General features: G+C 33.9%; 3 protein-coding genes and 1 non-coding gene across 4 annotated transcripts; all 4 read right to left on the bottom strand.

Annotated features, from left to right (window-relative positions):
* Positions 1 to 2,622: 2,622 nt before the first annotated feature.
* Positions 2,623 to 7,163, bottom strand: LOC132063892 (protein DETOXIFICATION 34). Its single transcript, XM_059456633.1, has 8 exons — positions 6,654 to 7,163; positions 5,538 to 6,163; positions 5,384 to 5,440; positions 5,002 to 5,240; positions 4,781 to 4,899; positions 4,021 to 4,107; positions 3,771 to 3,885; positions 2,623 to 2,758 (listed from the first exon to the last, which is right to left on the bottom strand). The coding sequence occupies exons 1-7, from the start codon at positions 6,969 to 6,971 to the stop codon at positions 3,820 to 3,822; spliced, it is 1,512 nt and encodes a 503-aa protein (XP_059312616.1). The 5' UTR covers positions 6,972 to 7,163; the 3' UTR covers positions 2,623 to 2,758; positions 3,771 to 3,819.
* On the bottom strand, positions 6,029 to 11,088 carry LOC132063891 (G-type lectin S-receptor-like serine/threonine-protein kinase SD2-2). Its single transcript, XM_059456632.1, has 2 exons — positions 8,206 to 11,088; positions 6,029 to 6,163 (listed from the first exon to the last, which is right to left on the bottom strand). The coding sequence occupies exon 1, from the start codon at positions 10,801 to 10,803 to the stop codon at positions 8,239 to 8,241; it is 2,565 nt and encodes an 854-aa protein (XP_059312615.1). The 5' UTR covers positions 10,804 to 11,088; the 3' UTR covers positions 6,029 to 6,163; positions 8,206 to 8,238.
* An 8,548-nt stretch (positions 11,089 to 19,636) lies between these two features.
* LOC132063890 (probable E3 ubiquitin-protein ligase RHB1A) lies at positions 19,637 to 25,055 on the bottom strand. Its single transcript, XM_059456631.1, has 5 exons — positions 24,910 to 25,055; positions 21,667 to 21,814; positions 20,622 to 20,997; positions 20,373 to 20,482; positions 19,637 to 20,068 (listed from the first exon to the last, which is right to left on the bottom strand). Exons 2-5 carry the CDS (start codon positions 21,730 to 21,732, stop codon positions 20,045 to 20,047), a joined length of 576 nt encoding a protein of 191 aa, XP_059312614.1. The 5' UTR covers positions 21,733 to 21,814; positions 24,910 to 25,055; the 3' UTR covers positions 19,637 to 20,044.
* Positions 25,056 to 25,692: 637 nt separating this feature from the next.
* Positions 25,693 to 25,766, bottom strand: TRNAV-AAC (transfer RNA valine (anticodon AAC)). The gene has a single exon. It is a non-coding gene; the product is annotated as a tRNA-Val (tRNA).
* Between the last annotated feature and the right edge of the window lie 1,134 nt (positions 25,767 to 26,900).

Raw genomic sequence — 26,900 nt, 5'->3', positions numbered from 1 at the left:
AATGTTTGGATTTTATAGCAAATTTATCATCCACATACAATTTCCAAATCTCTCCCTCCTCCTCACAACCCTAAGAACCATCTTGTCTCCAAAAACCTTTCTGTTGCTACCAGATCGCCGCCAAACCGTCGATGCACTGCTATCGTCTGGAATCGTCGCCCCCGCGACGGTCTCCAAATGGTCCTAAATTTTCACAATTTCTTGCTCTCATGCTCCTCTACACGAATTTATAACTCTTTTCTTTCAATTTCTTATAAAACTCCGTATGTCTGAGAAAATCAAGAAAAATTAGAATTTTATTTGTCAAACTCATTGAGCTCGGTCACTTTCATCACATGAAACATACATGAATGGATAGATCTTAGGCGGATCTATCTTTTGACAATATTTTTATTTCGAAAATTCGATGAAATTTTTTCCGGCGAGGCACCGACGAAGCGCAAGAAAATACATTGAGTGCAAATATCGTGTATTAATGGATGTATTCTCCCTTTTAAGTGTAAATACAATGTATTTTTTTGTTTCGCTGGATTTTCTAATTGTATTGCTCGTATCTAGCCGGGTTTGAGTGCATTTCTCCATTTAAGTGTAAATACAGTGCACTTTTATTTTGTCAAATTTTCTAATTGTATTTCTCAGATCTAGTCAGCTTAGATCTCACTGGATTTGAGTGTATTCTCCATTTTTAGTGTAAATACAACGTATTTTTTGTATTTTCGCCTATATTTATGTGTTCCGAACGAGATTTTTTTGGCAAATCCTTGTATTTTTGAATTTTTATTGTTTGTATCCCTGTATACACTGTATTTCGCCTTGAACTATATTCATGGATACAACCGAATTGCTGTCATGATGAATACACCGAATCATTTTGCCATGAACTGTATTCATGAATACAGTTGAATTGAATAATAGAAAAGTAGCTATGAATGGTAAATAGCGAAAGTATAGCTATGACCTACAATAAGCTACCTAACAATAGTCAACAACAATAACAACATATCCAACTACAAAACTATAGTCAACAACTACAACAACATACCCAATGTAATCTCACATGTGAGGTCTGGGGAGGGTAAGATGTACGACAAAACTTAACTCTACCTTTGTGAGGTAGAGAGGCTGTTTCTGATAAGAAAAATAAGAAAACAAATATCAAGCTATAAAACAAATAGGGCAATACATTTTAATACACACATAAGGATAATAATCTATGCAATACCTAAATACTACTACTAAGAAGAGGAGAAGATGGAAAGGCTAGCCCCCCATCTCTCTCACACACAGCACGACAAAACTCAGCTACCTACTAACCTTCTATCATAATCCTCGATTTCCAAAATCTTTCTATCTAAGATCATGTCCTCAGTCAACTGAAGTTATGCCATGTCATGTCTAATCATCCCCCCCCCCCCCTCTACCTAAAGCTCTTTTTCGGTCTACCTCTATCTCTCCTAACTCCTGCGACTGTCAATCTCTCACACCTCCTAACTGACGCATCCTCACTCCTCATATTCACATGCCCGAACCATCTCTAAACTATAGTCATTTCTAAAAATTTCTCTTTTTAAAACTATACCTCCGAATTCCATGTATGAATAGACTGTGTTAATATTGTAATATATATATATATATATATATATATAATGGATCGCCATGTAATATATATATATATATATATATATATATATATATATATATATAATGGATTGTCATGAATAAATAATGTGATTTCAATTAAAGAAAGCTGATGATTAATTGAAGTAATATTGTATAATATGTTGTTTATGCACAAATGCTGCAAAAAAATAAAATAATAGTTCAAATTATTTAAAATGACAATAAATTGATAAACATCCTATTATTTATAAAAAATAAGAATAATTATCAATAAATTATTTTAAAGTTAAAAATATGTAAAACTTAATTTTTATGCTATTTAATGATTAGGAAACCTGAAGAAGTTAATTTTAAATATAGAGAGACAACACTATCAATGAAGGTTGATAATAGAATTTGTAACTTTTTCTTCATTAGCGTCTCTAGAAGTAGTTGAATAGAAATCGAGAAATGAGAAGTGAGCTAATTCAATTTTTCGTTTATGAACGTAGTTCTCATTTTATTACGAGCTTGGATTAATTAAATTCTTTTAAGAAATAAGCTTAGCTTAAGGCCGAAGGCCATTAGCCTATTAGTGATAAAATCCTAAAATTAATGTAAAAATAAAATTTTGACAAGAAAATAATATAAGTACTAAAACTACGTGGCACACCCCTTAAAACAATCATTTAACAACATTAATCTTAAGTGTTATTTGACTAAATTACCCTTTTTAATCTAGTATAAATATAAATGTAAACAATACAGAAAGACTTTAAAAAATTGTACCATCATTTATTGAAGCAAGGATAAAAGAAAAAGAGCTATATATTAATGTCCTCTTGATTTTTTACCTCTTGATTTTTTAAAACTAACATTTTTGTTGTCCAAACTTATTTCATTAAAACGATATTTCAAATGAACCGGAGGGAGTAATAAACATTTTGAATTGTCTCAGAATAGGAAAGTTTTATGTAAATCAAGATAGCTCACCCTCAATTTTTGTTTTTTGTAAAAAAGCAATAAGTGAAAATAGATCTAGCTTTACATTAACTTTTTCATGTACAGACCTAGCGAGAAAAAGAAAGTTAAAATTGACACTGATATCTAACACGAATAATTTTTAAAAAAAATTGTATAGACTTCTGTAGAGAAAAGGCTATAAATAGTCAAACATCTATGTAATAGGTTTAAAATAGTCATGCTTAAACACTGTTCCTCGGTTTAATCCTTTAACTATTTAAAAACTTATCAAATTTGGTCTCCGTCTATTTTTATCAAACAACGTACAAACGTATAAACATACTTGAGATTAATGTTAAACTATTCCTCAAACTGTCTCTCTCTCTCTCCCAAACTTCTTTTCCCTCAAGTTTGTTCTTCAACCTCAACTTTTTTCCTCAAGTTCTCTCTCGCTTTTCGTAACCGATGGACTGCATCGCTTAAAACCGACGGAGTCCGTCGGTTTTGTAAAAAAAAAAAAACCAACGGACTCCCGTCAGTTTTTTTTAATGAAATGTAGGAACTTGGAATAGAACCCGGGTATGTTCCTTGGCATTAAAGGGCTTTACCACTAGACCACTGATATTCTTTGTTCATATACTTATATTGATTTAATTTATACTGTTTTTTCACTCTAAAACCGACGGAGTTTGTCGGTTTTTTTTATAAAAAAATTTAAAAAAAACCGACGGACTCCATCGGTTTATTTTAGAAAATAATATAAAAAATAATTATATTTTTCGCTCATTTTTGCGTAAAATTTTCCGTCGGTTTTTTTTCCGTCAGTTTTTTAGTAGTGTTTGAGAAGAATGGTTACAGAAATTGTGTGCCTGAGTTTGTCTTTTCGAATTTCAGAGACTCGAGAGCGACACCAGTGCCAGAATGCTCTTTTTTTTCGTTTTTCTTTTTTTAACAAGAGGAACTTGAGGAAAAAAAAGCAGGGAGAGAGAGAGAGAGACAGGTTTGAGGAATGGTTTAACATTAATCTCACGGAGGTTTATGAGTTTGCACGTTATTTGTATAAAAAATAGACGGAGACTAAATTTGATAAGTTTTTGAATAGTTAAAGGACTAAAAACGATGGGAAACAGATAATTAAAGGGGAATTTTAAACATTTCCCTAGATAAGGGACTATTTATGGCCTTTTCTCGACTTCAGTAGTATGAACATGACTTCTCATGTCAATCTATATCATCGTCCAAAATTTGATATGAATTTTATTTAGCGTCTGATTCATCAGATATCCCACTCCATTTTCTCATTCTCTCTGATGCTTGTGCCACCTGAAATTATAAAGCAAAATGGCTTTGTTATTTACTGGCTAGTAAAAGCCAATGACTCCCTACTTCAAATTTGCCAAGAAAAAAAAAATTACTACTAGAAAATGGAATTACAATCTTACTGAAACAAATAATTACCTCGTCGTTCCAATTGGTTTTGTATACGATAATACAAAGAATTATAGTTTGCAGAAAAGTTCCAAAAATCATGCCCATCCATATTCCCTACAAAAAAGAATTATAAGGATTTTACGGTTGTATATATAGACAGACAATGTAAAAGAATTTTTCAGTATTGTGGCTATTTAACTAGGACATTATTCTATCTTTTATGTTATCAGATCATCTTGATTTTTTCCTCTTATCATATCAACTATCAGATTTGCTATGAAGAACTACATGTTATGACGTAAACTTAACGGAGTAAAAGATTCATACTTCAAAAAAAGGCAGTCTGGTGTACTAAGTAGGCGTTTGGTCTTAGATTTCATATATTTTTTCACTTTATTTGGAATTTATGGAGTTGGAGTTTAAGATGGGGTTGTGTTTGGTTATACTTTTCGCAAAGAGTATTGGGAACAATATTCATGCTTAAATGTACTTTTCAAATTTGAAATATAACTTCAAAAGTGAAATGTGAGTTGGAAAAGATGTTATAAGCTGTTTTCCAAATTTGAAATGCAACTTCAAGTTGAATCTAGAATTTTCATGGCCTAACATTGATTTTCAAATAAAGTGAAAAATTATTCCGGCCAAACACTGATTCCACAACTCTAAGCGGTGACCTATAGGTCACACGGAGACTTTTTTACCGTTGCTGCAAGGTTCCCCTCGGTGCTGAAACTTAAACTCAAAATAAAACATTAGCACTACTCTGTAGAAAGATTTGTGTTGTTACCTGAACCCCCAACCTTGTTTTATAGCCTAGGAAGAATCCAAGTGGGAGGCCAATGACGTAGTAGCAAGCCAGATTAATGTATGCCACTAGTGCTTGCCATCCTCCTCCAACAGCAACACCTTCAAAATTAGAAGCAATCTAATTTATTCTTTGAGTTTGTACCAATTAGTCAAGAACCATTACTTTTTATTGTTTAAGTAAGAAACAACATGTTTTGGTACCTGATATAACTGGCTGGACACTATTTAGCAGCATGGTCACAGCAAGAAGATATGCCAACTTAGAAACAGCTTTTTGCATTTTTTCACTGCTTGTGAAAAGCAATGCAAAATGGTCCTTTGTTAATATGATTAGTACCATGCAAAATATCCCAATTATCAGAGATTCAGCCACTGTGATAAATACTGAATACTTTGCAGCCCTAGGGTGGCCCGATCCAAGCTCGTTGGAAACGCGAACACTGAAAAATCAAAAAAATGAAAAAAAACAGTTACACTAATCGGAAGAGTATAACTTCTGTGCACTGACAATATCCAACCTTCTTACGTTATCAGGTTTCAATCCTAATTGCAATAGAGGGTAAAAGAAAAACTTGTATAGTACCTAATTGCTGCATTAATTCCAATGAACAACATGCCTTCCCATCCATTAAGGTTCATACTGAAACAATGAAGGAAAAAAAGAACTCTAAGCTTGAAACAGAACAACTGTGAACACATTATAAAGAAGGGTAAGTGCATATTTTGCAAGATTGTACCAAATAGAAAGAGATCCAACAGCAATGACAGGATTCTCGAGATGACCAGTTAGAACAATGATGGTCATAAAATACCAAATCTCCAAGCAAATCATAACTGCTGATGCAACAGAAAGCTTCACAAATGGCCAAAGTTCCTTTAAGGCCAACCAAGACAACCCCTTCCAACTATCTTTACACCAGCCAACAATATAAACTACTTGGGCCAGAGAAATAACCCATGCAGAAACATCATAGGCTGCAGCAGCACCAGTAACGCCCCATCGGAAAACTCTGATAAAAAGAAAGAGCACCCCGATATGCATGACCAAAGCCATGAAACCGACCCATGCTAGGATCGCAACATTGCTTTGTGCTTGCAAGAATTTTTGGGTCGGGAAGTTGATTGCGAGGGAGAACATTTGAGGTATGATTTGTATAGAAAATTTTCCAGCCAACTCTGCTATGTCATCTCTTTGGCCTAGTAGCTTTAGTATTGGTGTGGAGAATATGTAGAGTGGCATTATGCAGAAGCAAGAAGCAGTAAGGATTATCCATGACCTTTGCAAGTAAACTCCTAGCATTTCTACTTGGCCTGCACCAAATGCTTGTCCACATAGTGTCTCCAGTGCACTACCCATGCCTAACTGATAATCCATCAAACAATAAAATAAATTGGAAAGCTAACATAAAACATGCTTATTTCACATTATGCACAATACATGAATTCCCACAGTATAGAACCTTTTAGAGATTTTGTATCATTTTAAATTTAATAATATAATCCTGGTTCTGTTGCATACTATATTAGTTGTGATCTATAGTCATAAGTCTCATCAAAGAGGCTAACAAAAACCAACATACGACGACAACAACAACTACGTTTCTATTCCAAGCAAGTTAGGGTTGGCTATATGAATACTCGATGTCCATGTTACTCCGTTTAATCCCGTCTCCGTCCAAAATTGCACTATAGGATAAAACAAAGGTACTTCCTCTAGCACCAGAAGTTCTCTACATTTTCTATATACATTTTACATAGGAAGCCAAAATTACATTTGTTGAAATATGGCATGAATAGAAAGAATATTAAAGAACAGAATTTTTAGAATGAGGAGGAACAAAAAAGAACCTAACCAAGAAGCCGAATGAGAAATTTGCTATCACCGATAAAGAAATAGCAACGGCAGAGAGCTCTACATCTCCAATATGTCCAACAAATATACTTGTGAAAGAATTAATCCCATAATTACACAGAATATTAAATGCTATGGGACCTGCAATTGTCCATAACTTGCTAGATTCCAAGCCAACCAAGTTTTTCAAATCTTGAAAGCCTTGTATTGGCGGATAATCCGCCAGCATGGCTGATGGAGCCGAGTGTAGCTCAGTCGGCTCCATGGAGGAGCCGCCATACATTGGCGTCTCCCCGCCTGCTTCGCCAGGTGTCTCCATTTCCAAGGTCACAAACTTCTTTTTTGGTGAGAGTGCAGAGTTTCCTCCCTCTGCTCTCTTTTGACCATTTTCTTTATCCCCCTCAATTTTTGCACTCTTTGTAAGCACTTTGTCCTTTTATCTTCGGAAAATTTTGTTACTAAGTTGACAAAGTTAGGAAAGCATTCTCTTTTTTCTCTTGTTTGTTGTGTGAGAGTATATGATCGTTCTTGATTCAATTTCTGTTATATGCTTTAGCTACAAAAGTGGAAAGCATTGACAAGTGGTTAGTTGTTATTGTTGTAATCAGCCAGTTAAGTAAATCAAACTTTTTAGTCTTTTTTTTTTTTTTTTTTTTTTTCGACTGCTTTTTACACATTGCTAAATAGATAAAATTAGTTCTCCCATCAAATTAGTTAAAGAGTAATTTCTTAATCTTTTTCAAGCTTAATTCTAGCGGAGTATACGGAGGAGAAGGGTATATATTTCCTTCCAAGGCTAAATAAGCATTATTCGAATATATTTATGTAATTATTGGAGTATTCATAAAAGGTCTTTGAATTTTATGTTATTTGTTGAATTTGTACGAATGAGTAAGCAAATTAAGGTAAATTTTTATCTTTTATTAATGGGTGCATTTACCTTCCCTTTTTGTTTTGATTAATACTCCTCCACATATCATACTTTCATTTTCCTATTTATAACAGTTCAATTTCAACTTAACTCAATTTCCTGAATCCGCTATTTTCTCCTTAGTACGTTTGATTGATTTATACACCAAAAAGCAAGTCGTTTGAGATGATAAATCAAAGGTACTTACTTATCTAATCTCTAGCAAAGATATATTAAATGGATTTATATCGTCAATTGAAAAGAAAGTTAGAAAAAGTTGATTAAAAGATAAGGGTATATACAGCTATGAATAACTTTAAATAAAAATATATATTACTTTGGTTAAAAAAGTTTTACGCCTCTGACTAAAGCTTGCCGCCATAAATTTCGTTGATCCAATCATACATTTCTGCAAAGTGATAATTTGTTCTGTTCTGCTTTAGTTCTTTGCACTTGACAAAAAAAAGTTGAAGACTAGAGCTAAGTTGCCATGGAAAGATTCTCTACATTCATGAATACATTACACAAAATCCCATGATGAGCATTTTCCTACTAATTCTCAGTATAGGATTTCGTGAAGACAAAGAAACTCTACATTCGGTGAAGCTTGGGAAAATCAACTTGCACCAGTTGAGAAGCAGACCTAAACTGAAGCTTGAGAGTCCCTGGAATACATCTAATGTTGTGGATTATAACCCGAGCTGAAACCTCCATCTCGTGATGATGTCCCCTTACCCGAATCAACTCCTACCCCATGAAATGATTCTCCCGATACTAATGCTTGGAGCAGCTTCGGAGGTGAAGGCATTGTCACCTCAACTACTCCTTCCAACATTTTCACCACCATTCCCATGGAAGGCCTCATTGATTCGTCGTCCTGAATGCACCAAATCGCAATCAATCCCAAACGTTCCGCCTCAGTGGCATTGTACGTTCCACATAGTCTTTCATCGATGACAGCTGCAACGTTTCCTTCGATTATCTTGCGTGCTGCCCATGGTGGGAAAAACCACTTCTCCTCTGTTCCGCGGCCCTCTTCACCTCTAGCTGAAGGTGGTGCCTCTACATTTCGTCGACCACCTATTAGTTCCAATAATGTCATGCCATAGCTATATACATCAGCTTTAGTTGTGATAGCCAATCCAGAGATCCACTCGGGTGCAACATAGCCCCAGGTACCCCTCATGGTTGCCAACACTCTACTAAAGTCCCTTCCGAGGAGCTTTGCAAGTCCAAAATCAGAAACCTTTGCTGAAAAATCTTCATCTAGCAGAATGTTTTCTGGTTTAATGTCGCAGTGTATTATACAATTGCGACACTCTTCGTGTAAATAAGCGATACCTCTTGCTGTCCCAATAGCAATTCGGAATCTAACATCCCAACTTAAATTCTGACTGTCTCGCCTTAAATATGCGCTAAGAGGACCCTTTGACATGTACTCATAAACCAAAAGCCTATGAGAATTTTCAGAGCAAAATCCCCTCAACCTCACTAAATTAACATGCTGAATGTTTCCTATTGTGCATACCTCCGCGCGAAATTCCTTTTCACCACCACCAGGTCTTTCAAGTCTCTTCACAGCTACGAGGGAAGAATCCGATAGTTCCCCTAGGAACACAGTTCCAAAACCACCATGACCAAGCTTCTCTGAAAATCCCTTTGTTGCAGCATTAAGCTCTTTGTACGAAAACACCTTCAAATTCATTATAGGAAATACATCTTCCTCATCTTTTTTCTTCTTCCTTATTCTTCTCCTCCTGAATATCAAGAAAGTCCCAATTCCAACAGACAAAATTACCAGAAATCCACAGATCATTTCAATCACAATTAATCTGACTTGAATCTGCTTCTTTTGAGTATGCCCTCCTCCCTGAACTCTTACATATAGCTTATCCTCAATAGTTCCATCAGAAGTAAGATTTCTAAGATTGAGCAATGACCCATATAAATTCTTGCACGAATTAGTCCTCTCATTGTGATACAAACCAATACAAGAACAATTGCCTAAACATTTTTTCTCACATTCACTTCTAGTTCCAGTAATTGAAACTACCCTTGCTCCATCATATCGAACCATTCCAACCTCCTCAAATCCATCATTTTTGCTACAAATTTCATTACTCTCGCGCCGACAGCCACCCGAAAAATCCCCTGCATCCCATGAATCATCATCCAAAGGACTAAACCCTGGCAAACACTTACATGGATTCAATGACTTACTATTACAGAACCCTAAATTCCCACACAAACCATAAGTACTGCACATATTCTCTGGCTGTGACCAGAACATGCTCCAACTTTGTGCCTGTTGGATCCAAGTGAACTGTTTAATCTGTCCATTGAAATCCACCATGAACCTAGTTAAAGGAGGTGGAATTCCAGTCTCTGATGGCACTTCAGTGTATCCAAATGATGCCATAGGGGTAAAAGGTGCTATAAAATGGAAATTGTAAATGTAAGGAACAGTCATTTCTGGTACACCAACAAATGCATTTTCACTCCAATTCCCAGTGGACCAATATGGATAAGTACCATTGTAAAAAAGAACAATCTCACCATAGGTTGTTGTTTGCAGCCTTAAAGAGTACCTTCCAGGTGATGGGTCATTGGTACTTTTCCAAGATGTTAGCCATTTTGTAGCAGTCAAGTTCATTCCAGGCAACCATGTATCTGTAGGAAAATCAAAGCTTTGCCATACCAAAACACCTTCATTAGAAACAAGAACCAAATTTCCTAGCTCCAATAGCTTTACATCACTAGCTTTCTCCAAGTTGCTAGTTTCCCATATAATGGTTCTTGAATCTTCCTTTAAGACTAATTTTCCATCCTCAGTAATCTCTAAAGTAGCTAAAGATGGATTCTTGATGGGTCTTTCACGATTAGCAACCCACACATAATTAGGTGTTGGAATTGAAGCAAACCAAATCCCCAAATACCATTTCGTTTCATCATTGGTTTTGAAAAAACCCATTTCAAATGTGTTGTTTTCACTCAAAATAGTGGTATTTCCACTTAACACAACTCTAGATTTGTTCAAAGATTCCAACTTTATGCTTCCTTTCAAAGATCCCAACTTTATTCCAGCTGAAAAAGACTCTTTAGTGGGTTCAGCTACATGGGTCATGTTTACATGTTGCATTCTTGATTTTGCTATTTTTGTACTAGCATTTGGAACAGAACTGACCCCAAATGCAAAACAAATTGAGATGAGAAGTAAAATGAGAACTTTCTGTGAAATCATGGTGATGATTTTTGCTAACTTTTGCTTAGGTGAAGAAAAGATTTTGGCTCTTAGGAAACATTGAAAAGTTCAGAGAATTTGTACTTCTTTTGAGAAATTCAGTGTAGACCTCAGAGTATAGGATAGTTGTAGTGAAGTTTGTCCTAACATCTGCTAAAAGCTGCCAAAATAACTGAATTTACTGTCCTAACCTTGTAGACTTGGTCCACTCTTAGGAATCTTGTTTGTTGTAACGGTGGGAATAATTGAGTTTGGTGGAGGGTAGTTTAGTCATTTAATGAGGAGTTTGAGTTACAAAGTCTACCGTGGAAAGAGATATGGGAGCAGACATAAGATCTTTAAGTCCACTCACGAGTTCTCCTGTTTTCCAACGTTAAGGAACAATATAAATTAAAGAAAAAGAAAAATATTCTTTGATTTTATTATTAATAGTTTAGATTTTCAGATATTTCTCCAAAACTCTAATCTGAATTTGTTTATTGAAGCCTTTATTGTAATCCACACGTAGTTTTCTCTTCAAGTTCAAAAATTTATTTCAAAAGTGTTTTCACAAATTGTTGTCTTTAACATACAACTAATGATGCTTACAGAATGTTGTATGAGCAATATCAATTATTTTACAACTGAGTTTATAGTGTTTAGTTTTGTCTTGGAGTTGCGAAAGTGAATGGACTTTACTTCCCATCTCAATTTGATGTTTATTTTCAAGTTATGTCGGTCTATCTCTATTATATAATATACATACATTATAAATAAACATATCAATGTTAAAAATATTAATATTTTTTATACATATTGAATTTTATCAAAACAATGTAAAAGGGTGTCTTCCCAAAGAAAATTGTTCGTCAAATTTTTTCCCAATAACTGAAACTTACAGGAGTGTTAAATCTTTAGGATAATCAATATATGTACAATTATTATGATTTGCGCTCTAATTTCAATATTTGCTATTGTTATCAGTATGCAATTTGGAAAGCTGCTCATGTATGAATTTGACATCAAATTTAGAGCCCGTTTGGATTGGCTTATAAGTTGGTCAAACCAGCTTATAAGCCATTTTTAACTTATTTGAATGTTTGATATAATAGAAAACAACTTAAATTAAGTTAAAAAGTGCTTAAAATAAGCCAAAATCAAGAAATTGCTCAACCTCAACTTTTTTTTTTTTTTTTGCTTAGAAGCCTTTTTGGTTTGATCAACAACTTTACCCTTTTATCCCTTATATTTTCTATTAATTTCAATAATACCCTTACTTCTAAAAACCTTTTAAGCATTTTTATCCAAACACATAATTACTTATTTATAAAATAACTTTTAGCATTTAAAAAATATTTTAACTACTTATGCTTAAAAGTCGTTTTTTTCTAGCTAATCCAAACGGGCTCTCATTAATTTATTTATCCACATTTGTAATGAAGTCAAGAGGGTCAGGAATAAGAGAGGTTAAATGAGAAGGCCCCATTTATGTGTCAACGAATAAATGGTTAGTTAAAAAATGATTAATGAATCTTTAATTGAACAAAGACTTTCTGTGTCAAAGAACAAGTGGTTAGTCAGAATATGATTCTTCCTTGTTTCGTCATTTTAAGCCCATCAAGTTGTGTTTACTGGTGACAGATATACAATTTTTAGTACATTGAAAAGACAAATAAATACTTATATTCTTTCATAAGAAAACAAATTTGTCAATGGGACTTAGCTGAGAGTCTCTCGCCATATATACAATTCATTTGTTTTTCTATTTTCTTAAAAATGTGAATAGAGTCTTGAATAGAAAACAGAAGAGAAAACAAGATCGCAAAGATGCAATGACAGAGCTAAAAATAAGAAAAGAGTTCAATTGAATTCTTTTCATCTCAAAATTATGATAGGTAAATAGAGTAAACGTATAATATCGAAACTTCTGTATATTAGTTTTGAATTTTTTTAATCTCAGGTTCCCCCACCTGAAGGATTGTAAGTAAATTTGAATCTTATGCTTAAATTGCAACTATTAGTGTTAACTCGAATAGCAATTAGACACGTCTTTTGATTTGAATTCTAAACAAAAATGTTTTTGTGAACATTTTCATATATAAACGATATTCAAAATTATTGGAAACTAAATTATAGTAAAAGAGTAGTTGGCCATGCGGTTTCATAGAAACTAGTGTTTGAAAAGTAGTGAAAGCAACAATTATAGGTAATCGAAGTTGGTGAATCCTTTGACTAATGTGCTTCTTGAGGATATATTTTAACACTTCCTATAGCTTCTAGATGCAATAATGATGTTTATATTAAATAAATTAATAAATCCTTTTCCCTAGGCGTGTTAGCGTTTCATATTTTCAGTAGGATTTTGATAATGACAAACATAGACTTTATCATATACATTGAGTTTAAATTTGGTACGTTAATAATGTATAGCAGTAAGTTTGTTATCCAATCAAGTAAACTGGTATATAACAACATAAAATTCTTCATTGGAAAATTTGATATGATAATCGAGAAAATAAATTAACTACCTATTAGATTAGGTTAAAGTTTACCATGGTTAAATTTTTTATATTTGTCAGTGTGTTTTATTTAAATTGATAATATGTTAAATGTTAGAATAAAAGTTGTGTATTAGAGCTAGTAACACAGAATGTCACCCAACTATGGATAATGATCTCCCAAAGTTTTTTTTTTTTTTTTAACAACAAGATCAATCAACTTTTCCTATATCAGATCAAAAGTTATTTAATGAATATTTTGCCAACAAAATATGACATAACATTTAATTTAGTTCACACGAACTTCTTTTTCCTCAATCCACATGGCAATAAGACTCGAACTGACCCAAACCCATAGCCCAAATTAACACTTATTGTTTATCAGGTGATATTTTCAGCTTCTTTATAGCAAATCAATCTAGCATAATTCAAGTGGTATTTCCAGCTTCTTAATTTGATATAGCTTTAGTTGTTTATCAATCGATAACTCTCAATGGAATTTGATCTTACTTTATTTTTAGAATAATAATATGTGCCAGCATCAATCAAGTCTTTGTATTCTTAAGGTTTAATAGCCTGATTAAATACGTTACAGCTTGCAAAATAAATCAAATAGAATGCTCCTATTCTGATTAATTATTAGTGCTACCAATATATGTCGCTACAAGAAAAGGCTTAATTTTTGGGGGTTATTTTGTCAATTTGAGGCCTTTTTCGACCGCCACAAATTGAATTGCGGCGGTTTCAAAAAACGCCACAGTTACCTTCGCCACGAGTTTATTTGTGGCTATTTTTTCAAACCTCCACGACGACCGCCACAAAATAAAATTTTAATTTGTGGTGGTTTTTAATGGCAGATAGCAATGGTTTGTAACCTCCACAATATAATCTCAATGTTTTAAAATATTAAATTAGTGGAGATTCATAAATGTCACAGCATTATGCCAATATTTATAGAGAATTAAATTTTGGTGGCTTAGAACCCCCACAAATTGTTAATTTTTCTTTAAAAAAAAAAAATTAGGATTCAAATTACATTGGGCCCGTATAATCACACGTATAATAATTTTACTAAAGAAGACATTTGATGTGAAAGAAATTCAATAAACATATTCACAATAACAATATTGCAAATTTAAACTCATGTCAAACTAAAATAGTAGAGCACAAATTCATGTATAATGAGTTGTACATTACAACTTTAAATTCGTAAGAATCTAAAACAGTCCCACATCAAATAAAAAAAAGTACTAATGCTAAGCATTTGCTCGGTGATTCGAGTTGATTCCACGCAATGATCTTCTTTAATTCAAGGTGAAGCACTTAAGCTCACTTTCCGCACAACTAGTCTGAAATAGTGGAGAAAAAAAAATGTGATTAGTCAAATAAATACATACTGATATGTTTATTGATAAAAAAATACCAAATTCAATTACCTAAAAGCAAGTTCATATCAAACTTTGAGCTTGACAAAGAGAAGTTGATGAAATACGAGTAGCTTAAAGCTTAAGGAGATTGAACCCAAATGGTCTTTTTAGCATACTGATTCCTAAAGCAGACCCAAAAATAACTGGGGTAAAATTCAAGAATTTAATTGGCCTTTTTAAAACAATCTTAAGGCACAAACATAACGTACCAAGAAGCATCTAAATCAATGGCATCTGTGTTGGAATTCCGAATCCACTTAAAGCCTACAAAAGAAAACGTCAACCAGAAAAATCAATATAGACATATGACACTCCTGATATTCCAAATGAAATGTGAGAGTAAGATAAGAAAGGGAGAGGGGAGGCCAGCGGGCAAACTACCCATGAAGTCATTAATAGGAAAGGAACTAGGTTGGGAAGGGAATATGGGATTGGGGTGTTTTAGGTCGTGGGAAGGTGGGATTGTTATTTGGGGATTTTAAAACTTTGGAGGGAAGATTTGATATTTGGATTTCTATTTTTTTGGGGTAAAAAGATTTGGGATTTGCCTCCAAACAAAAAATAAGACACTTTTTTTATAAAATACATGAACAAAAAGCTATTATCAGTAATTGCGTTCAAGTATGAATGAATTATATACATTAATAGTTTAAATTGAAACTCAAATTCAAATGAGGTTCAATTAATATTGAACATAAAATAGTAATTTTCAGGCAAACGAAATAAAAATTAAAGCAACAGAAAATGTAAAAAAAATATAATATTAAATTTACTTAAACTTCTAATTCCTAAATTTAAAATTTTAATTACATTTTGTATCACCCATAAAATAATCTAAAATAAGGATGTGTAACAAATTTAACTACATCGAATTAATTTTACAAAAAATAGAAAATCTTAAACTCAATATTGCTAACTTAATTAAGTTTAATGGATGAGTTTTATTTGTAAAGTAGTCATCACATGACTAAAGCGAGCCAACCAAGCTTAACCGAACCAGGCTTCAACAAAATCGGCCGAGTCAAACTTGGACCGTTAGCTTAGTTGAGCCTAGCTAAATACATGCGAGGTGGCTCCGCTCGTTATCCCGCATACTGACAACTCAACATCGAAACGTTGGTAGATCCCTATAGCTCTCTCTTGAACTCCATAACATCCCATATCCATAGCTAAACCCTGGGTGCAAAAGTTCAGTATAAGTACACCACCAAGTACTCACTAGTCAGTAAGTATTATCAACCGTCCCAAAAAAAGGCAGTGACGAGGGTTTACAGATATTATACAAAGCTATTGAACTTAATTTCATAATTAAAGTCTCGGTCAAAATCAAAGTCAACCCTAATCACATGACCAAACTAAAAATAAATTACATCCCGGTTACTATAACCCTATGAATTCAAATCTATAATTAGATATAATTCGACTCTGTTACGATGCTTAAATCATTAATCTAGTGTTTTCAGGGCTTAGACCCATAATTCCCAGTTTCTACATTCAATTCCATGATTTAGAGGTCTAAATCTAAAATAAAAATGGGAACAAACACTATGGGTAAGTGTAAAATCATTTCCTCGAAGCTATATGACAAATCCATCTTGAAATCGCTTCAACCAATATAATGTTGTCTCTCTTTTTCAACTGTTTTTCTCATATCCCATGCTCTTGGATTCAACTGATTCGAAATTTTAGTGAACATTTGTAAAATTGAGCTGCCTATTGCTATGGAAGACCTCTATCTTTGAATCTTCTTTTTGCAGCAGAAGAATGTGAGGAAAAAAGAAAGACAAACTGTAAGTGATAGAATTTAATATAAATTGCATTAATTAGCTAACTACAGTAGGTAATTAGATTCAATAGTAAGTACGCATCAATTAATCAAATAAGACAATTTCTCAAACAGCTGAAATTTGGTGTATTGGTGGAGGTTATCAAAAACCTCCCCAAAAAAACCATCACCACAAGAACAATTTTGGGGAGGTTGCATCAAACGCCACAAATTGATTGTATAATGGGGGTCTTTCACAACCCCCACACTTAACCGCCACAAAACGAACTATTTTTGTGGGGGTTGGCACAAACGCCACAAATTAAATGTATAGCGGGGGTTTTTTATGACCCCCATAAATAAACCGTCACAAAGTGAGCATTTTCTTGTAGTGGTGTTAGGAGTACGATTTATGGGACAAAAGGAATGACCAGACTTCAGGAACTACATTTACTTAATGTCGTTAAGAAAATCCTTATGGACTTTGCCTAAGAGAAGGAAAAAGAAGATGACACAATTTTAATAAAATGACGGGTCAATTATTTTTCGAAAGAGAGTTAAACTCTATTTTAATTTAGAGAGAATAAGGTTAATAAGGGTTAATTTGGGTTATTGGTTTAGCTCGATTCGGGTCTTATTGCCATGTGGACTCAGGAAAAAAAGTTCATGTGGATAAATTAAATGTCATGTCATATTTTGTTGCCTAAATATTAACTGAGTGATTTGTGATGTGATATAGTGAGAATTGGGTGACCTTGTTGTTAAAAAAAAATATGACTTTGAAAAGATCAATCTTCTGTGTTATAACCTTGCGTGTGTTACTGTGACAAATTTTCTAGATATTACTGAAAAGCTTTATTATGTGTCTCACACATCTGACATTAGTTGTGTGAGGCTTTTTTTGTGAGACAAAAAGGTAGACCCACATCTTATACTTTTGGGTCCACGTATTTTAAGTCCACTTTTTTATCTCACTAAAAGGAGCCTCACACAATTAATGTCAGTTGTATGAGGCACATATTAAAAAGGGAAAAGGGTCAAATTTACCCTCCAAATATGATTTATAGTTTAAATTTGCCCTCCGTCAAAGTTTGGGATCAAATTTGCCCTCCCTGTTAGGATACTTGTTATATTTGCCCTTTTTTGGATGGAAGTGTGACTTGGACTAAAAAATTGGCCACGTAGGCTCCACATAGACTCTGCACCCAATTATTTTAACCAGTGACCCATTTACCCATCATATAAAATAATACAACCCTAATCCTTTTATTGTAGAAAAGAGAAAAGTGAGGCTCTGATTGGGTATATTAGTGATTGGTTCTAAACAACTGAAGAAAAAGATGTGGCATTGTGCATGGAGCTCTTACCATGAAGAGTTCTATGACCATTTGAAAGGTTATAGGTAATATTGATCAGCCTGCTGTTGAGAACTTGTTAACATACCCAATTGAGACTTGGGTTAGAGTCTACTTTGACACCATTTGCAAGAATCAAAATGTGGAGAGCCATTCTTTTCCCTTTTCTAAAATAAAAGGAACAGGGTTGTATTATTTTATATGATGAGTAAACGGGTCATCGGTTATGAGCTAAAATAATTGGGTTTGGGAATCTACGTGGCTAATTTTTAGTCCAAATCACACTTCCATTCAAAAAAGTGCAAATATAACAAGTATCCTGTCTTAGGCAAATTTGATCCCAAACTTTGATGGAGAGCAAATTTAAATTATAAACCATACTTGGAGGGTAAATTTGACCCTTTTCCCTGTTAAAAAATTTCAGATATTACTGGACATCACGCTCCATTACACATACTACAATCAAACTTTACACGTGTAGGAACTAGGAAGCATGCTACAATCTAACGGTGAGTCAATCCTCAATTTTATTTGAATAGTTCTCTTTATCTAGTTTTTAAAATGTAAATTTTATTTTAAAAATATCAAAAAATTATATATTTGAATCGAACATTAGTTAAAATACAGGAAAATTTACATGGCATAGATAACTCCAAGAGATATTTATGGTTAATAACTACTATTTAAATTAATTACATTTCGTATTTATAATTTTCATTCTGTAGCTATATACACTTGTGTGTATATATATTTGAATGTATTTGATTTACGTACTGCAAAAGTTGAATACAATTGTATGTGTATTTATATACAAATGTATATGAATTTGCAAAATGAATTGGATTTTTGATTTTATGTGTTGTTTGTTTCATTTATATACATATGTATATGACTGAGCAGTGCATTCAAATTCACTCTACTACACGCGGGAATACCTAACACCTAACTACGAATACAACTGAAAAATGTATTCAAATACACGCAAATATACCTAAAAATCAGCTATGAAATGTAAATATACAAAACACAACTATGGGTTGCTAACAACTCTAATTATATAATCGTTTCTGTAATTTTTCCTAAAATTTATGATCCTCGTATTTTGAGCTTTTCATTCTTTTTTGGGAAAAAAAAAAAACAGAAACCAAATGGTATTTAGCTATTACTTACTCAAAAAAAAAAAAAAAAAAAAAAACACAAATGTTGTTTGAGAAGAATCATGAATGAAGTGACTGTCAAAAATAAGTTTGGAGAATAGTTCTAGTTATCTAGTTTTTAATTATGTAAATTTTATTTTAAAAAGATCAAAAAATTAAATATTCGAATTGAAATAAGTTAAAATGTATGATCCTTGTATTTTGAACTTTTCATTCATTTTTTAAAGGAAAAAAAAAAAAAAAAAAACACAGAAACCAAATGGTATTGATGAATCATGAATGAAGTCACCGTCAAATGTTTGGAGTACAGCTTTGAGACACCAATTGTGTAGTAACAAAGTTCCTGTGAGATTCATTTTCTTGAGAGACCCAAACTTTTGGGATCCAACGTAATGTCGCGGCCGATGTCATTTGTTTTTATTTATTTCACTTATGGGAGAAATGAGAAAAATAATAGGATATTCTTTTCATATAAACTCATATCAGCCTAAGGTTCATTATAACGAGGAAATAAAATCTCTTGACCTCTTACAATTTAAATAGAAGAAAATGACTTTTTCAGATCTCTTATGTGTAAAAAATGAAAGTAAAAGAATCATAAAACTAAAAAAAATTTGTAAAGGGCCAAATAACTTCTCCCCACCAGTTCAAGTATAAAACTTGGGGAATATGCCATTGCTATTATCTTTGACAGAAGAATCTGTACAGCAGTTGAACATAAAATTACAAGAAAAGAGTACATGCACAACACTCAGTAGCACAATTGAAAGCATCTGATTCAGAATTTAATTTCCCAAACATCAAATGCAACACTAAAGCTTCTTTTTGTTCTTGGGCTGCAATTAGCTCCCTTCAGCAAATATGCAACGCGCGCATCGGTTGATCTTCATCAACAGCAGGATTTACTAACACAAGCTTCATATACATAGATAATTTACATTTTTTATGAGTGAACAAGGCCAAGCCTCCAAGTGAAAAATAACAGCCCTCATGTGTTTATACTGCTTGTATAGGCAGGTGTTGACATCTACCAGCTAAGGAACATTCGATTAGAAAAGTTTCATAGAGCTTCATATATCATTTCCTGCATCAAGAAAATCAACAGTCTTGCTCACTTTGTGGATCTCAGCAACCAAGATAATGATTAAAGAAAAGAGCATCCAGATTTGATAATCAAGACATTAAACGAATCAAAGGCAGCCTGAACATGGTCTGCTATCAAAAGATAATGAGGAGCAGTAGCATGAATCAAGAGAAGCAGTAACATGAATCAAGAAAGCACTCCACCGAAACCTTCTGCTCGTATACTTAATGGCAAAATGATGACGGAACCAGAGGAAGGTAAGAAAAGGGAGAGAGAGGGGGAGAGAAAAGGAAAAAGAGTGGACCTGGTTGCATATTGGGCATGTTTCACTTCTTTCCATCCACTCAAGGATGCATGAAAGATGAAAATGGTGGTTACATTTTGTGACTATTCTTGGATTGTCAGCATCATACTCTGCAAAACAAGTGCAAAATATAGACTCTCAGACTTAAGCCAATCACAAGCAGGTTGATTATATAGCAAAAATGAAGAAAAAGATAAGACGGAGAAGGGAAAAATGAATTCCGCTCTCCAATGATGTCCGGGCGTATACCTTCAAGACAAGTGGGACAAACATCCTCTTCTTCTGCTGATTTAATAATAGGTGACTTAGATTTTAGAAGGTCAATCCCTGTTTTCTTTAGGGAGGCAAGAAGAGACTCCGTTTCAGCTTTGCAATTAGATAACCTGATATCTTTACAAGTAGTCATCTCATAGCTATGTTGAAGTACTGTTTCATCGGTGAACTGGGACCCTCTTGACTGTGGATGCCCCAAAACTACTTCAAATGGAATTGGTGCAGGTGGAGAGCGGTAAGTGTTGGGTGTTGATCTATCTAGGTTCAAATCATCCAGGAGGCCAGACGTAAATGCAGTAGCAGCGCTATCATCAGATGTCAGCGATTCATACTCTTCAGAAACTGGTGGGAACTGCAGAAAGAAGATTGAAAATCTATGGTTAGAGTTTGAGAATAAAAGAAGGCCGTAAGAGAGAGATTATACTAGAACGATTAGAAAAGGCATCAATGAACAAATAAAGTGCCAGTCCATCTACATAAAACACGAGTAGTAAAACTGATTGATATAGTATTCACAAAATCTGTTGCTTTCTATTTCCTAAAAGTTTTGAGTTTTATCCTGAAAAACATTCACTGTGTTCAGGACTTCAGGTTTATAAGGAACCAAAGAACTTATCCAAATATTTTAAGTTTTTCCTTAGACAAAATTGTTAGTTATCTCTTAGTTATGCTTAACAGAAGATGCATGAGCTGTAGCAATGCAATATTAATGATAAAGACAATCAAAACGGCAAAAAGGAGTGCAGAGGGTGTTAAGCACGTTTCATCACTTAAGATTGTGAAATCTCACGTCAAGTCAATTGGAAAGTACCATAAAGGCTACAAGAAACTGTCTGAGCAAGGATCACGCTTACAAGTCAACGAGCTACCATTTTAAGAAATATGATACTATTTAACAAACACTGACAAGTGCAAATAACACAAGGTTACAGAAAGTAAATGATTTAATAGGACAAAATTTGAAAGCACTTAAGCTAGTTGAATGTTTCCATATGTAGACTGATTGGAACAGATTACTAACATAGTAAAAAACTGGTGTTCCATGAAGCTGGGGAGGCTTCCTTGAAGAGCAACAGCAACCACCCATCCTTTGCAGCTATTTTAGTTATTTATGTATGTCTTATTTCTGACACATTACCTTCTCCGTCCGTATGTAGAGGGGCAATCCACTGCAGATGAAAAAGAGGGGATGCACATTTAGAATTATACAGTGTAATCCCAAAAAGAAATGCATGGTTAACAACGAGTAAGGCAACAGAGAAATCCAAAAAATAAACCAGGATCAAGAATACCACACAAAAGAGCTTCTTGAAACAAGAACATAAAACTACTTTGATCCAATGTAATACACTTCAGCTATAACGTTTAGCATCAAATTATCCCTCAAAGCGAGCTAAGCAATTAGTTTATAGTTTTTTTTTTTTTTTTTTTTTTGATGACATGGGAACCCGCAGCCGCTACCCTTTGGGTGCGCACAGGGTAAACCCAGCTCCTGTGCAATAGCTCGCAAACCACACAGGAGAGGTAACCCGCACTAGGCAAGCCCCCTGCGACGAGCTCGACTCAGAAGGCAAATCCCCTGCTGTCGTAGGCAGGGTGGTTCGAACCTGAGACCTCCATTAAGGAAGCCTATTTGCTCTTTAAATCTGTACTTTACTCTCCATTTCTCTCCATATAGGGCAGATACTGAAGAGTTCATAATTCTGCGATTATGATGCATTAGTGGATAAAAATCACTTCCTTGTACAAAAACTTGGATAGTTAATACAGACGGATAGTTAATACAGACGGACAGACTTTTTTTTCAATAATTATTTTCCAATTCCATGTAGAACTCTCACAAGTCCCGACTATCAAGCAATATCTTCATACTTAAAAATAGTTATGGAATAACACCTCAAGAGTCACAGAAAACAAAGTCATATACAGACTTGGTAGTTCAACGTTAGAATACTTGTCTCATCATTTGAGCCTGCCCATTTTGAGATGGAGACTTTCTACTAAACATGTTCCAAAGATTGTGCAGGAACAGACTTAGAGAAGCAAATGACGTAATATATATACTCAAGCTTACCCAAAGGCGTATCCTAATGGTCAATGGAGTGGGTGCATACCTTGAGACCGGGGTTCAATCCTGGCAGAGAAAAAAACACTAGATGATTTTTCCCCCCATTTGCTTAGGCTTGGTGGATAGAGTTACTCAGTTACCCGGCACCTATACTAGTGGGAGTTAGCAGGAGTTAGCAGGTACCCTATGTAATAGGCGAGGTGCGCTCAAACTGACTGGACACCATCATTATCAAGAAAAAAAAGAACCTACCCATTTAATTTGGGAAACTAATGATGGTCTTTTGCTATGGACTTGAACTTTGTCTATGACCACTACATATGCTATATATTTATAAACCAGAAGACTTCAATAACATTTTGCTGGTTACAACTACTACTTCATAGAATTTAATTTATCTTAATCTAAGGATGAGTTTGACATGCACAAAAAGAGAGATATTCTTGAACATGGAACATAAACTTTTGTTTTTGTTAATCACTCCTTAATCCTGTCTAGGATGTCAAACAGAGATGCAAAGTGTTATAATGCAGGAGAGCTCCTCTATTAATTGTAGAAGTTACCAATTTCCCTATTTATAGCAATCAAAGCAATTTCGCACCTTGCATCGGATATACGTTCATAAGCATGTATCTACAGAACATTATTAAGTATATTGTATACCTCTGTGGCTTAAAAGAAAGAAGTCATGATACTGGTTCAAGGACATATTTGTTGAGTACAAATAGAAGCATACAAAAATGTACGTATTATTATAATGTTCAATGAATGTACAATTAATTCGTTACCTCAAGACAACAACGACAACAATAACATACCTAGTTTAATCCCACAAGTGGGGTCTGGGGAGGGTAGGATGTACACAGACCTTACCTCTACCTTTGTGGGGTAGAGAGGCTGTTTCCATAGACCCTCGGCACGAATTCATTACCTCAAGACAATTGATCCATATTCAAATATCTTGAAAAAGCAATGGAAATTGCAATAACTTTAAACAAAGCAGCAAGCTTCACAACTCTTTTTGAGTATTCAAACCGTAACAAACCATTACTGGGCAAACTAGGAAAAGTTCCCCGGTAAGTTAAAAACAAGCTACAATCCATTGAGGTCAATAAAGAAACAACAAGTATTAGCAGTCAATCTCTTGATACCATACAACTGGGGACCAAAATTCACTGATATCGAGCGAAACTAATCTTTTCAGGAAACATTAACTTAGAAAAGTGAAATAATAGCAAAAATGGAGCAAACAAAATCTCCACACAAGAAACCTTATCAGTAGACCAACAACAACAACCACCCAGTGAAATGGGTAGAGTGTACGCAGACCTTACTCCTACCAAGGTAGGACGGCTGTTTCCGAAAGACCCTCGACTCAATAGAAAGCATAAAAAGAGGTCAGATAAGGCCAAGAAATTCAAAGAGATACGGAAATGAAAATAACGAAAGCAACTAAGCCATGATGAAGCAGTTTGCAAAGGGCCAGTAGCTACCACAGATAAAATAAGATAATCAAAGTACAGGAAATAACAAATAGTAGCAGAAATCAAAGCACAAGAAACTATAGCGCGATAATGCGACTACTAATATGAAAAAATAAACGAGACTATCTACTAGCCTTCTACCCTAATCTGAGTCCTCCATACCGTCCTATCTAAGGTCATATCCTCGGTAAGCTGTAACTGTGCCATGTAATGTCTAATCACCTCTCCCCAATACTTCTTCGGCCTACCCCTACTTCTTCTGAAACCATCCATGGCCAACCTCTCACACCTTATCAGTAGACCCTAACCCAATAAAATTTCATAATATCTAACTACACCCACATTCAGTTTCAGAAGCATACACATACACAGGCAGTGGCACACCAGAAAGACCCACTGAGGAAAAACAGCACCTTTACCTAGACAAGAGAACTAAATAGTACAATCACAGAGAACCAGAATTATTACACAGAACACCTGATTACTAGACCAGACCTAAACAACAACTGCACCTCAATCTTAAACTATTTTTTCAGCAGTATATATACTCATCCAAACAGATTTCAGATAAATTGGCTAGAAACACCTCCAGTTTCAAAAGAACACATATAAAGAAGCACTGGGCACACCAGAAAGAACTACAGAGAACCTTTTTGCTAAAAGACAATAGAATTAATAGGACAAACTCATAAAAACAGAATCTTTACACAACCTGATCAACATACCAGACACAATAGATTTCAGAAGGTTAAACTACACCCACTTTCAGTTTAAAAAATACAGTGGCTCACCAGAAAGAAGATAAAACGAGGAAAAATAGAAGCTTTACCATGCTCTATATATTGCTTCTTTGTTATTCTGAAAAAGGAGTCTGCTTGGAATGGTATGGTAACTAGATAGATGAAAAAGAGAATCTTTAGAAAAGACACCTGATAAATAGACCACCCAATCAAAGTATCAAAATAAATTAACCACACCCACCTTCAGTTTCTAAAACAGGCATATAAACAAGACCTACAAAGGAAAAACATAAATCTTTACCTTTGCTAAAAACTCTTGTTTCTATATTCGTCTGGAAAGGAGTCTGCTTGGAATGGAAACCTGATAAATAGACCACACCAAACTATATCTCAGAAAAATTAACTACACCCACCTTCCGTTTCAAAAAGCACATATATATAGAGGCAGTGCCACACCAAAAATACTTACAGAAAAAACAGAATCTTCACCTTGCTAAAGATTCTTTTTTTATTTGTGTTTTTGGTGAAAGAACAGTTCTTTAAAATGGTTACTACTGGGATGAAGAAGAAGACTAAAGCAGTGAACTGTGGGGCTGCTGCATGACTTTTAAGAATGAGAAGGAAAAAAACTGAAAAAAGGGGGTTACATCCATTGTTTTGTCACCTTTTTCAAACTTCTTTAATAGAGAAAGGGAGTTCAAAGTCAATACAAGCTTTAAGGGTCGCCATAGAGACCAAAAGAATACAGTATGATATGGCTTCGCCCGGACTCGAACCGGAGACCTTCAGTGTGTTAGACTGACGTGATAACCAACTACACCACGAAACCGCTTTGTGAGTTAGTCATAAAACTTAGAAATTCTATACGTTGATTGTTTAAATGGTTTAAATTAGAAAAAAGGGGGTTACATCCATTGTTTTGTCACCTTTTTCAAACTAAAAAAAGTCTTTACATAGAGAAAAATATTTATTTGAGTTTTATAAATATTTCTTAAATTTTTTCGTAATTTTTTTTATCTATTATCATATTATTCAAGCTTTTAGAATTTTGAATGTGTAAGTTTTATATCGCCATAAGATACTCATATAAAATCCAAAAACCAATTCAACACTAATACTAACAAAAGAAATTCAATAGTAGGAATGACAATAATGTTGGATATCTATTCTTTAGTTTTGCATAATTGGTTTAGAGAGTGAAAATACATAACTTAAGTTTTTTTTGTCATGTAATTAATACTTATTAAATTCGATTTTAGACCTTCATTTTTAGATTATGGTCATTAGACTGAATTAGAAATATTTATTTTAACCATTTTATTATCTTTTGTTGAATATTTTAATACACATCACTCTTCTCATGAAACACTTTAATTACATAGCTTTGTAAAGAGTTAAGTCACAAAACTTAGAAATTCTATACGTTGATTGTTTAAATGGTTTAAATTATGAGAAAAAGAAATTTATGAACATAAAAAATAGATTAAGTCACTATGATTTATATGATACTATTATATAAGTTGTAGTCATATGGTTAAGTAGAATTTGTCAAGATGATGTTAGGTAAGTATAGGGCAAACAACTTAATGAGCGAAGTGTGCACAAAATGCATATGGTATACATATTACGACATAAAGTGTTGATGTAGCTAATATCTCGACTGTTAAGACATAACTCAGTGAAATTTTGGCCTTTTCTAATTATGAAGAGGTTATTATTTAAATTGCATGATCTTTTGAACTCTATTACCAACGAATCTTCAACTATTTTGAGGAAAGAATAATAATTTCTTTATAGTCCACCAAAAAAATCAATCTAATAGAGGCTACCCTAACTCAAGAGATAATATTAAATCGGGGGGAAAGTGAAAAGTTAGGTAAAAGTATTTAAAGTTGCATCCATCAATATACTCATTTGAATGGTTGAAGTGGAGACAACTGACAAGTGATGACATTCTTGTCAA

The sequence above is a fragment of the Lycium ferocissimum genome, chromosome 7, assembly GCF_029784015.1.
Source record: "Lycium ferocissimum isolate CSIRO_LF1 chromosome 7, AGI_CSIRO_Lferr_CH_V1, whole genome shotgun sequence".
In the NCBI taxonomy this organism is placed as follows: domain Eukaryota; kingdom Viridiplantae; phylum Streptophyta; class Magnoliopsida; order Solanales; family Solanaceae; genus Lycium; species Lycium ferocissimum.
This window is presented reverse-complemented; position numbering and strand designations above follow the sequence as displayed.